The 15,801-nt window shown below is 40.4% G+C and overlaps 2 protein-coding genes across 2 annotated transcripts in view; both read right to left on the bottom strand.

Annotated features, from left to right (window-relative positions):
• nos1apb (nitric oxide synthase 1 (neuronal) adaptor protein b) overlaps window positions 1–8,918 on the bottom strand; it is a 16,292-nt gene extending 7,374 nt beyond the window's left edge. Inside the window, exons 1-7 of the mRNA XM_030774803.1 lie at window positions 8,814–8,918; window positions 8,601–8,672; window positions 6,827–6,919; window positions 6,443–6,501; window positions 4,016–4,124; window positions 1,781–1,859; window positions 989–1,095 (exon numbers count right to left, since the gene is read on the bottom strand). Coding sequence (XP_030630663.1) covers window positions 989–1,095; window positions 1,781–1,859; window positions 4,016–4,124; window positions 6,443–6,501; window positions 6,827–6,919; window positions 8,601–8,672; window positions 8,814–8,918 — 624 coding nt within the window. The remainder of the gene's footprint in view (window positions 1–988; window positions 1,096–1,780; window positions 1,860–4,015; window positions 4,125–6,442; window positions 6,502–6,826; window positions 6,920–8,600; window positions 8,673–8,813) is intronic.
• A 5,246-nt stretch (window positions 8,919–14,164) lies between these two features.
• Window positions 14,165–15,496, bottom strand: rgs5b (regulator of G protein signaling 5b). The gene is made up of 5 exons (XM_030774046.1): window positions 15,447–15,496; window positions 15,125–15,214; window positions 14,903–14,964; window positions 14,583–14,749; window positions 14,165–14,338 (listed from the first exon to the last, which is right to left on the bottom strand). The coding sequence occupies exons 1-5, from the start codon at window positions 15,494–15,496 to the stop codon at window positions 14,165–14,167; spliced, it is 543 nt and encodes a 180-aa protein (XP_030629906.1).
• Between the last annotated feature and the right edge of the window lie 305 nt (window positions 15,497–15,801).

Raw genomic sequence — 15,801 nt, 5'->3', positions numbered from 1 at the left:
TTCCACTGGTCTATCACTGTCACGAAGTCACCAGAAAACCGGACGCAAGTGCAGAGTTTGTATTTTAATCAGAACCAGGCGAATACAAAACTGAAACATAAATCTGATTCCAACACTTTGCAAAACTAAGTACAAAACAAACAGAAAAGCAAACGGCAAACTTAAACTGGAATATAAATCAGGACAAAGACTCAGAATCACACTTGGAACAAGACTGCAAATAATATTAGACAAATACAGAGCGCTCAGAATACACATGGTAAAGTGTAGACTTCACGACGATTTTGGGAAATACTGAGGTTTATAAAGAGGGGGGAATCAGGGAAAACAAAGTGAACACAGGTGTGGACAATGATGAAAGGACAGGCCGATGATTAGTAAACCGGCAATGCCGATCACTGAATGGCTGGAGTCAGTGCGGGAGGAGACGAAGTCGTTACAATCGCTAATAGAAAGTCAGAGATGGTGGTGATGTGTGCTTGTGTGTGTATGCGTGTGTGTTTGTGACAGACTGGTTGAAACCAGAACCTTAAAAATGATGGGGATGGGAAAGCTGACCAAAGCATGTACTACTACTACTACTACTACTACAACTACTACTAATGAAAACATTTGGAGCTTTGCTTTTTCTGTCTTGATAATTGTGACCCCATTTTTTTGTTCCGTATCAGGTACAAGTACAACATGTAACCTTACTGACCACGCTGCATCAGTCTGTGAATGAAAGTGAAGGTGTATACTTCCCTACTCTCTCAAAACTCCGGTAGAACAGACATCATCAACAAAACCGATTGGATCAATTATGCATCTGAAGGACTAATATTCAACTCTGTTTGTAGACAACGCATTAAAGCTGTATTTTCTTCAAAATGACTGACATAAATTGCGCTTGAGAAACAACTATCGTTAGCTTTGCTGATGTCCACTGGCTGAGTCTAGTCATGCAGGAGTGAAGTGTGGAAGCGTGAGGCTCCGGAGAATTCTGTACCTCTGTGTTCTTGCTGAGGAGAGTTGAGTCCAGGTCCTTTGGGATGGTGTCTGGGACAGAAGTCTTCTCCTCACTGTCTTTCTCCTCCTCTCCCTTCATCAGCCAGGCTGACAGCCAAACAGAAGCCAGAAAGACACTCCATTTGATAAATGAACGTGAATAAGCTTTGATTGAAGAGTTGAGGTCTGACGAAAGCTCTCTGATTATATTAAAAGAGTGCACTCTCATTAAAATAATTTCCACGGCTCAGAAGTGACCACTTTTGAAGTTTCTAGACACTTTTCTTTTCACACTGTGGTAATAACTGTGCTGCTAGTTAACCTCTCTTAAGAGAGACTATTAGTGTATTCTGAGTAGTCTTAAAGTCTTCAGCTTGAAGCCTTAAATGACACAGACTAGCAACAATCAGGCTAAATGACTATTTGTGCAATATTTTTGGGAGAAGCTATAGTGTTCTGTCAAAAGCACATGACTCTTAGCGATTTGTCTGAATCTTCAAATATCCTTCCACTATATTCTGACAATAGAGGTAGGCATTGGAGATAAACAGCCAAAAACCCCAAACGGCTCCTTTCTTCATGTCCAGGTTACTCCTGACACCATCTTAGAAGCATTATTTTCTTCTCAACAGGGAGGACGAGCATAAATGAAGACATAAAAGTATGGAAATCTGACTGCCATAATAAAATATTGATCATGGAAATTCATTTATCAGTCGTTTTGATGTACTCTGAACTAAAACTTGTGTAATATTTAGAAAAAGTGAATCTGGATCGTGTAACATACTCTTACCATCAATGCTATCCAGACTCTCTTTATGGCACACCTCAAACGCCTGGCCCACAGTCCGCACTATTCTCATGGCCTGACTCTAAGATGGAGAAATAACATGTTTGTGTGTGTGTGTGTGTGTGTGTGTGTGTGTATGTGTATGTGTATTTGTTGAGAGAGAGAGAGAGAGAGAGAGAGAGAGAAGGAGAGAGAGCAAGCAAATAAGAAATACTGTTTACTGATATTGATGTTGTCATGTGGATCTCATAAACAAGTTAACATACTTACATAGTTGAATAACTGAACCAATAAATAAGAGCACTATGTCATAAAGAGACAGGAGAAAGAAGGGGGGGGGGGGGGGGGGGCTGCTGAGAGAGACAGAGGCATCAGAGCCCACAGAGGCTTCAGTGGGGCTTGATCATTGGAGCATTGTAGCCATGTGACCAGTCTGGAACAGGAATGTGCTGTCATAGAGATTGATTAGTCCATTCCAGAGCCAAATAGGCACAGAGGCCATGTCCTCTACAGACCCACATCCCATTTATCAACATCTCCCAGTCAACCACAATATATATCTCCAATGCTTTCAAATGCCTCTCTTTCTTATTTTAGACTGGGCAAAGGCAAATAATCAGTGCTGTGGCAAGTTTTTCTATTCAAGTTTTTCTCCCTTCACTCTTGCTGTGTCCAGATGGACTGACCGAAGACGATAAGACTGTTATGGCAGAAACTCGCTTAGATGTTTGGCGCAACAGCTTTTTCGTTGACTCAGCTTGTTTACTGTACAGAGCCCTGCAACACAAAATGGAGTAGCTCTTTGACTGCTTATCTGTGACCGCTTGACCCCATCCAAAATGGCCAATTACCCATCTTCCAAAGTCTGCATCTCATCCAACAGCCAATTCAACCAGAGCGGACAAACAGCGTCACACAGTTCCAGCGACAAATATGAAGTCAGCCATCACATCCTTTCACGCTGAAAAAGCTCCCGTGCTTTTAACATGCGTGGAAAGCATTATTCAGTCAACTATAGTTTCAAATCAATGGGAGCCTGATTTACAGTGTGTTGCATAGCAACAGGGAGAAGCAGGAACTCTATGCCATCGCACCCAGTGGAGGAACAGGTTCAGATCCATTCATTCCCAGGAACTCTCCACCAAAGACACCCTATAGTTTACAACAGAGAATCTCTCAGCTCTCTTGGTAGAATATCACAAACAAACAAACAAACAAAAAAAACTATGAATGGTTCAAAACATAGTTTGACTTTGCTGTCTTCAGGTACTATGGATAAATAGTCTAATATGATTATAATAACCAGATCAGAACATATACTTAACTAAGTGGTCAGATAGCAGAATCAAGGCAAAAATTATGTTACAGAAATAACATTTCTTTTCTGTCACATCTATGCATAATTTCTGTGAGAACACTGTGATCTGGCAATTCTTTTAATGTTTAGTTTTACCCATATGCCCTACATATTTAGTCATGTATTGCTGTATGAGTTATTCATAAAATAAAATAATAAAAAAAAATGTAGCCAAAAAAAATAATCACAGGAGGAGTGAAAACGAATTCTGAATACACTATTCTATCAGAATTTGATCTCAGTCTGTTGAAAGCGGCTGTGTTACGCACAACCACTTGTGTCTGGTGACTATTGGCATAACTGAACAACAAAGCCATCTGTCCCTTCAGTCTGGCCACAGCTCTGAATGAGAATCTCGTGTGTATTTGTTAAGAGCGGACACTGGGCAGAATGGGAGGACAGTAGAATGAAAAGAGGAAGAGACCTGTAACCCTAGACAAGGGTCCTCATCTGAACACAGCCTCATTAGACGCTAAAGTCACTATCACTATTTGGAGTCACTGACTCATTCTCTCTTTTTTTCTCTGTCTCTCTCTTTTTTCTCTCTCTCTCTCTCTCTCTCTGTCTTCATCTACTGGCCAGTTTTCTTAATACAGACACATTTCTAGGGTTTTGAAATGGCTTTGGATGGCAACCTGAAAAGGAAACAGAACTTTCAGATGTCTGCCCTGTAAGACTGGCAGAGTGAATTTTTGTGGGTAGTCACAAAACCCGCTCAGATCATACCAGTACTTCAGGTCAGTCTGTCACGGTAGCCATGGTGAAGGTGCTGGAAATGACATTCACTGACTCACTGGTCTTTAAAAACAGTGGTAATATGTTACGGACAAACTCTCTCCTGTCAGCATCTACTGTTGGATTTAAAAGTTTGTCTGTCTTACCTTCCTCTTCGACTTGAAGACATTACAGCGGAACACACTGCTCTTCTTATCTCTAGCTATATAGCTGAATATTTTCAGGTCTTGTGAGTCGTGGGAAACATAGAATATTCTGAATGATATACACATAAAGACAAAATTAGTGAACAGAAATGAAAGTTCACAACAAAAGACATAGTTTCCATGGCAACACCTTGACCACACTACATCAAATGACTGTATTAGTATCCTAATTGACTATTATGTGGAAAATGAATAGTTGGGTATCAATTTACAGGGATATTTAATCAAATTTACAAAACCTATAATTTATATCAGCGCAGCAGAAGAACCCTGCTTTTGAATGCCATAGCTGAATTTTAAGGGTTTCAGGGTTTCAACTGAATTTAGCCTGAATGAGATCTCTGCTTTTTACGGCCAACATCAGTTTGATTGCTGCTATTAAGAAAATACTTTTTCTTGAAAAAAAAAAAACAGGTTGTTCAAGATAAAAATTCATTTAATCTGGGTTCCAATAGCTTGGCTGCTTCAAAGACAAACACTGTGAATGGTGATGAATTTGGGGAGCTTTGAATCTTTAGTTATTTCTAGTGCTGCAAGTTCAAAGGTTTGAAAACTCGATTGAACACTATAATTTAAATACTGTGAAAATATAATTTCTAATGAGTAATTTTCAGGAAAATAAAATCTCTAATTATTTGAGTTTAGACTTTTTATAGAGCTAACCACACATGCTATAAGCCACATATTCTTCCAACCATTAAGTTGGAACTTTGCTGGTTTACATGAAAGATTTTATGCATTTTAAGCCCTCAAACAGACAATATTAGGCATGAACAGAAATACTATGTCAGCCAAACCCCCATGACAAAGTCTTCGTTTGGTACAGTTCTGGGAACTCTCTGGATTTATCTACTATATTGGAGTCATGGATTTGACTGAGTATGTCTTTGATGCGAAATTCAACAGCCTTCTCTTCTCTTCCATTAAAATATGAGACTCTGAATATTTTTGAGATCTTTGAACACTGATCTATGTTTTTACTCAAACCATTTATTTCATGAGGCACAAAAGGCAGTTTTATGGGAAACAAATGCTGTCAAGGACTGATGGGCTGTTTCTACTGTCAGGGCATTAAGCACAATAGTATGTCATTATTGCCTGACAGAAATGACACCCTTCAGTTCCAACCTTTTTTTCCCTGCCACATCTCTTAGAGGTTTGGCATGCAACAGTATAGCCCCGGTTCTGCGGCTGAATCAACAGCAGATTGGTGATGGTTACATTATACAGTAATGTAAGAGAGGTAGCTTTCCCCTTCATTCATGAGTACAGACAAAGCTCTAAAATGAAGGCAGTGAACTAGGGAAGGTGGTTATAAACCACTGACACAAGTGCATTTCAGCTTGCCTATATATTTCTCATGGGAGGTTTCTGTTCACATTGTGCTCTTTAGCCATCTTTTTTTTTTTGTGCTTTCCTTTACTCAGTTTGAAGGTAATATATTCACAGACACCTTTGCTGACCCATTGTTCAATAGTGCAGGTGCCCCTTGTATTTCATCCTCATTCATATTAAAGACCCTTATGGATGTTGCCAGGGGAATATTGAAGAGTGTTGTCATCCCAGCTCCAGAGAGCTCTGTGTCTCTGCGTGGGTCTCTGTGATCTCAAAATTCAGCAGACATCCACAGCTAATCCATGTCAACCCACTAATCAGAGAAATGAAGATCAGAATGATCTAATCTCCGGACTAAAGGGGAGGACAGAAACGCACCAATCCGTCGTCATGGAGACGGCTAATGAAAACAGTTAGCTAATGGAGCTACAGTACACTACTTAATTAATCAGTTTAAAGACTGTATCTTTTCTTCAATTGTTAAATAAAGTCATTTCATTTCAAGAGTCATGTTAGTGCAAAATGATTATAAAGGACCTATAAAACTTTTATTGTTTTATTTATAGATACTCTTTGAGTGATTTTCAGATAATATTCTCAAGTTCCTAGAACTTGACCTCAGTAAACTTTATTTACAGTTTTTAAAGTTTTTTTTTACATTAAATTGCTAGTAAAACTCAGTCAGAAACTATCCGAGGTTCCAGATGGCTCATCTTCTCTAAAAGTTTGATGACACGCAACAACTAACTAGTTTCATGACAAATCTATTTCATGTAAATCAGTAGTACATACAAAAACAGGGCCCTTTGAAATTTCAGAATTTTAGTGACTGACAACTCTTATTGACCAATCAAACTTTGCTTCCATCTGAGTCCAGTAATTGTCGGCACACTCGCTAGTGGAACAGGTTGTATACAGGTGTATAGAGAATGCATGCAGATGCATTAGGACCAGGGTTCAGGCCCAGTGCTATCAGAGGGCCCCAGAGACATAACGTCATGTGAAGTCTAGACTGGGGAATTCTTGGTTCACCTGTAAATTGGGTCCTGGGCCAGAGTCACCTGATTCTCATCCAAACTGAGCTCTTTATTCTAGAATCAAATAATGACAAAAACAAAAGATAAAGTTTATTACATAAACTCACTGACAGTCATTTGTAACAAAATTAATTAATAAAATTAAATCTCCATGATCGCACACACACATTGTGAGCAGTAAATTTGACCTCTGCATTTAACCCATCCATACACAACAGTAGTGAGCACACACAACCGCTAGACACAGAAGCAGTGGGCACCTTTTGGTCACAAGCCCGCTTCTCTAACCATTGGGCCATGGGATTTAACTGTTACACGATCAGGACTCAAAAACTACAAGAAAAAACAAACAAACAACAAAAAACAGACAGGGTTTTACCTTTTTCTTCTTTCGCAAAACCACCTTGACACCGTCCACTGACACAATAAGGTTGACTTTTCTTTTCTTGATTTTCTTGATTTTAAATTCAGACTGAAAACAATAAAATAAAAAAAAGCACCTTTAAGGGGGAGGGGGGGGTGGGGCACAGTACATTGTGTTTAACAAACCTTGAATAAATTGAGACATCAAGCAAACATCTTTTCGTGTGTCTGCTACTGCTGGCATTTTCATTCAGAGCTTTCATAATGGGTTTCTTCAACATGTCTGGTTCTGTTTTTCAGACTGGCCTGCAATTTTATACCCCATCCAGCTGCTGTCACCCCCCCCCCCCCCCCCCCCCCATACACACACACACACACACACACACAATGCTGTCTGATAACGAATGGTCCATGGCTGAACCAAGAGCGAACAACAATGTAACCAATAAAAGACTGACAATTGGCAGCCAGTTAAAAAAAAACCTTCACAACATGAAAACAGTTACTCAACAGGAAGTAAACAGTTCAAACTGATCTGCTGTAGCTTGTCAGACATAGAGAACAATTTCAGAAGGAAGGAAGAAAAAAGAAACAGCTACAGATGAGAGAGCATCTGGAAGTACTGCTCGCTTGAACAGAGTAACCAAAAGTGGAGCTGAACAAGAGCTCCACAGAGATGAGAAGATGAATAAGGAGTACAGACTGGTTTCTCCCAAGTCTCACAACATGGCAACTCCCAGTGAGTCAGTGAGTCGAGCAGGCAAGGAAAAACCACGGAGCAGGCGAGGAAAAACCACGGAGCATGCTCACTTTCATCCGTCTCTTTGATTAGCATTAGCATACCCCCTTGCTACCGCGGCCAAATGGCAGGCCGGTTCTCGCAGATGCTTTTAGAGCTGCCTGGGGTGAAGGCCAGGAGACTGGAAATGTAACCTGACATTCGCAAAGAGCAGCAAAGCCAAATCAACCGCTCCTTTTCACCTCATGTGGGGAGAAACTTCAATTTCTGTAGGTCATCAACAGCTTTTCTCACCTTCAGATCCCTTAAATATTCCTAATATGACACATAAAACAACATTTCCTAGCAAAGACTGAATCATTTCACTCTGATGCTCCATCACCAGTTCCTCTGTGGTAGTATCTGAGGCCTTCCCTGTCCTGTGAGCACCATCATGTTGTTGGTCTTCACTGATGAATTTAAATGGGTGTTAGAGCAATTTAGAATCTATGGAGCTAGAGACTAATTAAAGCCAAGAAACAAAGCCCAGAAAAACAGCTTTCTTTTCGAGGATCTTTACTGACTTTACTGGACTTCTCCAACCCAAATGAACCAGTAAAAATTCTGTAACTCTTCAAAAGTGTTTTTTTTTTTTTCACAGCTAGAATCATGGTCCTATAACTGTCTTGTAACCTCTGTGGCTTAAATCACAGAGACAGCTGTTTGCTGTGTCAGTGTGACCTTCATAACAGTCTACATTATCCATGAATCGCAATATTAAACGTGTTCCTGGCTTGTAGCCAAAAACAACAAAAAGATAAGCTTGACAAAAAGATGTCTTTTTTTTTTTTAATGACAGGCATTTCATTCTTAGCATATTCAAAAGCGCACAGGAATACTGCGAGTGACATATGTTTTTAAATTAATAATACTGGTAGCCACACTGTCTTAGTTTTAAAATCAAACCTGAAACTGTGGAGCACAAGGGAAGCTTAGAGAACATAGCTGTACGCCGATAGCCTAATAAAACACCGACTTTCTCCCGCAGCGCGACTCCAGTGCCTCTACTCACCCGTATCCGCCTCATCGCTGCTACAATCTCCATACGGCTTTTTGGTCGCACAATATCCACACTGCCAATGAACTGTGTCATATAAAAAAAGCGGAACATTGTTCACAATCCTGAATAAGCACTAACACACTACAATTTTATTTGCAAACTTTTTCCTTTTAATTCAACATATGGAAGAATCAGATAAAACAACAGTCAAGAACGTTCACATACCTTCACCTCAAACCTGACCCCATGCTGGAACGCCTCCTCATTGTGCACGGGGATCTTCAGGTCGTGCGCATCGTCTACCAAATTGTATTTCGTTTTTTCAAGCATTATTGCTAACCATACCTTTTTCTCAGACCAACACGCGAATAGAACAACTCGTGTACCAAAGAGATCGCTTCTGCTACCAAGCTATTTTTTTGGACGGACTGGGCACATATTCCAAATATAATGTCATCCGTAAATGTCACTTAACATGAGCTAACGTCGATTCTCCCTTCAGGCTACAAAAATCTACCGATACGACATTTTGTTAGTTTGGCTTGAAGGGCAACCAAGGCACAGTTTAAGGTCTGAGTGTCTTCCGTTCAGTCAAACTGGAATTCTACCTGTCCCTATTGGTGCAGAACATCATCATCACCATCATCATCACCACACTGACGGGTATTGCCCTCGGATAGAGGAAAAACTGACTACTCGTGAGGTGCTGACATCTAGTGGTGTCATTTGGGAATGTGGCACCCAAGCCAGATGGGCGCCCAATTTTAAGATTTCTAATAGCCTAGGTTTTTAACAAGTACGAAACAGATTTCCATATCTACAGATAATTTCGCTCACTAGTGAAAAACACTAATGTGTTTTTTGTCCTTTTTTTTTTTTTTTTTAGTAACTGGTTTGGTTTTGGTAACATCGTGTTAACTGTGAGGACGATCACATAAACTATGCTTAGGTGAGTGTGCTCCAGAGACCATGATAATGATTTCTCTCTCTCTCTCTTTCTTTCTCTCTTTCTTTCTTTCTCAAATTTAACTTCAACTACATTTGTGGTCTGTGTGAGCACATACACACACACGCACACACACACACACACACACACACACACACACACACACACACACACACACACACATTCCAGTGGCTGCATTTCTGCCTTGAAGCTGGGATTACCCTAGCAACAGATTAACAAACATTAACAAGTGGATTCTATGTAAATTCTACAAAAAAAGAGCCATGATAGCCTAGTCAACATAGACCTGTGCTGTTTATTTACTCAGACAGAGGTGCTAGTGCCTCTGTTGTCCTTTTCAATGTTGCAGTCAAATTTTCACTCTGTTATCTCTCAGAGCTCACAGGTATTGGTAGTTAGTTTGAGGCATAGACTGCCCTGGCTTTGATAGTCGTGCGGAGCAGGTGTAAGGATTTGACACATGAAGCTGGCGCACACATGCTTTATTCATTCTGTCTGGAAAATGTCCTTTTACAATGCTATGATAAACTTTGTCTTAACGACTAATCCGTTACTGATGGCCCTGTCTTTTCCTCTTTTTCTTTCTTTCTTTCTTTCTTTCTTTCTTTCTTTCTTTCTTCCTTTCTTTCTTTTTTCGACATCAAATCTTTACTTTTCCAGGCATACACATACTGCATGTCCATTTCTGTGACAAATTAATAGTCACACATATGATGGTTTACATAGTTTCACATTTCTGTTTTCTGTTTCCAACAATAGGAGAGCTTTTTCAGCTTTGCAACGAAGACTTTGGATATTTAAGTCTCAGTCACACCTTTCTTAATCGAGTTGAGGACTACGTCAACTGAGTCGTGGCAAATGCCTGGGATTTTTTGTGCCATGATGCTCAAACATAGCTTTCCAATAACAAAATACAGTGACCCAAAAAGTCTTTGTAAAACCTCACAGACAGACTCAGGACTGACAGCGTCTTGGTTGGCCAAATCGGCCACCATCTGCAGAAGCGGCTGTGACCTTACATGTTTCTTGGTTTTTCGAGGCTTTCATGTGAGATGTCAAGCCATATGCTGGCGTCACTGGGGCCACATTTGTTCTGGGTGCAACTATAAATAATCCAACTGGGTAATTGGATGTGTGCTGGCTGTCTTTTACACAGAATGTTAGTCACTTTTCAAATGAAGGAGAGGCTGAAAATCAGGCCGAGAACTGTCTGTGCTTGTTGATCTTTTTTTTTTTTTCCCTCTTTGGGATTAAAGAGGCTTGTTTTTGTCACCCTGACCCTATCAAGACAACATCATCGGCCTCTTGCTGAAAAGCTGCAGGATGCTGACGAGACCTGAAAGAGGGGCAGAGGGGATGGTTATATACCTCAGAGGAGGCCAATGTTGCCTTCGGGAGACCACTCAAAAAAAAAAAAAAAAAAAAGAGTTCTAAAAAAACAGTCAACAACCTGGAATAACAACTTATTCAATAAACCACACACAGACACACATAGGGGTAGAGTGTCTGTTTGCCACCAGCTCCAATAATCAGAATTGTTTAAGTCATTGAGGAAGTATAGTTTGTTGTTATTGTGGAAGTATAGCCATTTTGTTGATAGCATCCCAATTATTAGCCCCCACGTTGGGCAATAGCTTCTTGTCTCACACTTTTGTAGCTGTTTCTTCTTGTATCTGTCTGTAGTTGACTCTTTTACTTTTATCAAATTTTCTTGCACTTGTGTCTGGTCTAACACTGAGCCTGGCCACAGCAATTTTACCACAGCCAGCTCCTCGACGATGGCAGATTGGACTGTAGTTTGCCTCACTTGGAAGTGGCTTCTGTTAAAATCACCTACTAAATGAATAAATGTAAATGTAAATATAAATTTAAATGTTTTTTTATTTACTCAGAATCCATCCCTCTATAGCTCAGAACCAGAGTGTGAATTATACAATGACAATTGGGGGGGGGGGTCAACTTTTTGTCCAGGGCTGTATAGCATAGGGCATATAAATGTTTTGACACCCCCCCCCCTCCTCAAACTGTTATTTTTACCTCTCTTTTGGGGGGGGGGGGTCCAAGTCTTAATTAGGGGGGTCAGACTCCCCCAATCCCCCCTGTAATTCAAACCATGCTAATAGCATAAAAATGTCATTTGTTAACATTTCTAAACTTGACCTTATTTGATGTTTTAACTTCTGCTGTGAAGTGATCACTCTTGCCAGATGTATTTGAGTTATATGGAAAAAAAAGAAAAAAAAATTCAATTCAACTGAATTTCTAACCACAGATTCCGAAGGAAAGATACAGTAGAGCCTAAAGACCACAGCTTTTGGTAATTTACTGTGAGGTTTGCATGTTTATGATTAGCTGCATATGGTCTGAAAAAGTTCCAAGAATTTAAATTTTTTTTTTTATCATTTTATGTCACAGATACAAGCTTCAATGACCTGTTAAACACATATCAAGGTCTAAAACTTACGAAAGAATCGATGAGCATCGCCGACGCCCATGAACCATGACCGTTTTTAAATACAGTTAATCAAATGTGTATGTTGTCTTCATACTGTAATTTTGTTAAAGTTATTCCCCAGCCCAAAAAGAACAGATTGTAAATTACACAGTGATTTAATAATGAACAAAAATCTACTTTTGTGTACAGTTTTATGGTTTGAAACCACTTTGTGCAGCTACAGGCTGCACTTTAAATGCAAAAGTAAGGAATATGGGCTTTGATTTCACTGGCTTTTCTTCTACTGAATTCATACCTCATCTACACATACACATACACACACACACACACACACACACACACGCACACATATCCAAAACTGTCACTCACAAATGTACAGAGACTCCATCTCAAACTTGTTGTCTGTCACTTTTCATTGGTTGCTGGAGGTTTGCTATGGATAAGCTTTACACATAATAAATTCCATTTACCATTATTCAGCTTTTTAAGTGACCAGTGATGGGTTTACTGACAGATTTGAGTGTTAAGGAATTTAATGTGGAATCCAGTGAACAGTCCCCTCGAATTCTGGGGACCCAGTGAGTCATATCCTGCGTCAATGTATGTCATTATTCCACTCTGGCTCTAGCAGTGTTCCTCATGTGAACGATTCCTGTGAAACCAAAACATGGCGACCGCAAGGCCCCAGTAGCCCTTAGGAATAATTTAAAGCACATGGGGTGATCTGTAAGGTAAGCCATGTTTTCCCAATGTTTCCCCTGTAAGTGAATGAAGTGTTGCACGATGTGTGAGTACAGTGTGGCTGAAAGGACTCCAGAGCTAGTGATAGCGTTTCAGCATTCACGCATTTCACTGTGTGTGTTTGTGTGTGTGTGTGTGTGTGTGTGGGTGTGAGTGGGTGTGTTTGTGTGTGTATGTGTGTGTTTGTGTAGAGGTGGGGGGGTACATTGGTGACTCATGATGGCAGGGCTATGTGCTGTTAAGCAGGAGAGCGAATGGCAGCTAGCTCTTGTCGGCTACCACTGAGAGGTAAACAGGGCCTAGTACGGCAGAGAGTGGGCGAACTGAGTGGGTCGTTGTGTGTGGTCTCCATGGAGATGAGCCTCTGCTCTACAGAGCTTTCCTGGAAAAACACCTCAAGCTTAATGCATGTAATCAAAAAAAAAGGAGTCATCGTTTCCTTAGCGACAGCGATTAATGTTTGTGTGTGTGTGTGTGTGTGTGTGTATGAGAGAGATTTCTTTCTCTGCTTTGTTTTTGATTTCCCCATTCGATGAGGTTTTTGCTCCTCTGTGTTTCTCTCGTTGACTCTGTGTGTAGGATGCGTGGGATGGGGGAGTTATAGAGGGAAGAGAAGAGATGGAGTGAGACAGAGAGAGTGAGTGGGGGCAGGATACCTACTGTTTCATAAGACAAAATGAGAGGGAATGTGATACCACCGAGGGTTTTGGTTATTCCTATGTCTGCAATCTGAGGTATAAATTAAACATATGAACTCAATGAATGATGACATTTTGAAGATACTGATTCCTTTTCTAAAATCAAAATAACCTTCCATACAATTCCTGAAGCTGTGGACGAAAAATCTCAGATTCAAACTGATGTACTGGACTGCAGTGATTCTGAACCTACCATGAACGTGATATAAGAAGATTTTTTTCTCAAATAGTAAAATTTATTCAAACAGCAATTTTTCAACATTAGTGACAAAAGTATCACAAATAAATATCAACTACATTTATAAAACATAACTATAACAATAAATAAATATTTTCTTCAATAAAACACACATCAATAAATGCATGAGGGTAAACAGATGTGCAAAACAGAGGAGGGAAAAATGCTTCCACAGAAACTGAGTATGAAATTCCAGTCTTTGAAACCGTTCCAATAAGTTCAGCTTTAGTGCTCCAAACGCGCCACCTACGGCGTGATCGCGTCTCCATCCCCCATTAAACGTAATAACATCATCTCCCCTGAGATTTCCAGCAGTGAGGCCATGCAGACAGTAGCTAACTGGCCACCACTAAATTCCAAGACTTCCCATCGAACAGCCGCGAAGTCTGCGATCCGCATGAGATGGTGTGAAAACCGCTCCATCAGCCTTCATGAGATAATTCCAAAATGTTCCAATACTGAACCCAGCTTTGAAAGTTAGCCCGCGAGCCGTCCGCTGAGCTCCTGGTAGGATGCGGACTTGAGAAAACGGGGATAGCAGTCTTTCTCCATCAGCGCATAGATCTTGCTCTGTGCCAGGTCAAAGCAGGAGAACGTGGGATTCTCCACATTCTTTTTAGTGATGCTTTTGGTTTCATGATCAAGATTAACCTGAGGAAAGAAGAGGGATTCATCTGCTTATTTGCTTGATCAGTGGTAATGAAGGAAATACATTAACTTCAAATCGTAATACACTGACTTTAATCTAACTGCAAATTTGTCTGAATGCAGCTAAATGTGAGTTTACCAGAGATTACGTGTCAGTTCTCCCTACTCTAGCATGTCTGCAGAGCTCCTTGAGTTCATTGCTAAGTGTATTGACTCATACAGTTGGGTGAGTTGAATGACTAGTTACCTCTCTAGGTGCGTCACAGCCAATGAACTCCTCATAGATCTGCTTGGCCTTGGCACACAGCTTGGAGGAGGTCTTTGTATTCTTATAGTCCTCACAGGCCAGATAGAATGCTATGTTTTCCTCACTGTACTCAGACAGAAGGAAGGCTCGGAAAGCATACAGTCCCTCTGCAAAGAAACAAAAAGAAAAGAGGACATCAGATGGGCGAACACTGGTGAAAGCACAAAACATCTCCTAACACACAGCATTTTCAATAAACTTAAATTGTCTGTATTGTGTTTCAGCTGTGTAGTCCTATAATTATAGAAGTGCACACTCACGTTTACTGGCCAGAAGGCTCTGAAAAGATTCCCTCCATCTCAGTGAGTCCTCCACTGTCAGTCTGAGGATAAAAACACATCATTAGCTCATGACTGATTTAGTGATTTTTTTTTTCACAATTCTGAAGGAATGCATTGAGATATATATATATAGATAGATATATATATATATATATATAACACAACATTGTGGAAGAACAGACAGGCATAGGAGAGTCTTACCTGAGTTTGTCAGGTTTCTGTAAGTGACCTGTAAGACTAAGCTCCTGCTTCAGGAGAAGACTCCCAAATCGAGCCTTAAGTTCTTTGGCCCTGAGGAGTTAACACAACAGTCCATTAGTACAGGTCTCGCACCTACACTTAATGTTCTACACTCAACATCTTAAAATTTACGCAAAAATGCATTCAGAACTTTTCATTTATTGCAAATATACTGATGTCTATATCCTCAGGGTAATTTCTGTTGGAACTAGTCTAATATACAGCAGAACAGCTGAGCAGAAAAACAATGCCTGTGAAGTCTGTGATTTTTGGTGAGACGTACCTCTCTAAACACATGCTTGGAAGTGATTCCAGTCCTCTGCACATGATCATAGTACGAGAGATTCCAAGTCAGTCACGCCTGTATACACTCCACAGGAAGCAGTGGACTTGTGCACTGTGTTGTTTTGAGGTCTGCAGGAAAGCAAGGCTTTTTATAGCAAAGCCCACACAGTGACATCATTCCTCTCAGCCAATGGTGTGAAGGCAAGGGGGAGGACCGGGGGACTCTCTCCTTCTCTTTTGCCGGTAGTTAGCTGTGATTCATTTCCAGGAGAAAACATCTGCTTGTGTAATTAAAATGACGTCTCTTCATATGATGTCAAAAAGTCAGAACTGTTGATTAAATAGCACAGAGA

This window comes from Chanos chanos, chromosome 5 (assembly GCF_902362185.1).
Source record: "Chanos chanos chromosome 5, fChaCha1.1, whole genome shotgun sequence".
NCBI classification, from domain to species: Eukaryota; Metazoa; Chordata; class Actinopteri; order Gonorynchiformes; family Chanidae; genus Chanos; species Chanos chanos.
The sequence above is the reverse complement of the archived record's forward strand: the minus strand, read 5'-3'. Positions and strand labels throughout refer to the sequence as shown.

What these genes read in the sequence shown, in the direction of transcription:
- rgs5b (XM_030774046.1), bottom strand. Translation starts at nt 15,496, where the DNA reads ATGATCATGTGCAGAGGACTGGAATCACTTCCAAGCATGTGTTTAGAG. An exon ending in CCAAGCATGTGTTTAGAGAG is followed by an intron (nt 15,215 to 15,446) that starts GTACGTCTCACC and finishes TTAACTCCTCAG; the next exon opens with GGCCAAAGAACTTAAGGCTC. An exon ending in GAGCCTTCTGGCCAGTAAAC is followed by an intron (nt 14,750 to 14,902) that starts GTGAGTGTGCAC and finishes GTTTCTTTGCAG; the next exon opens with AGGGACTGTATGCTTTCCGA.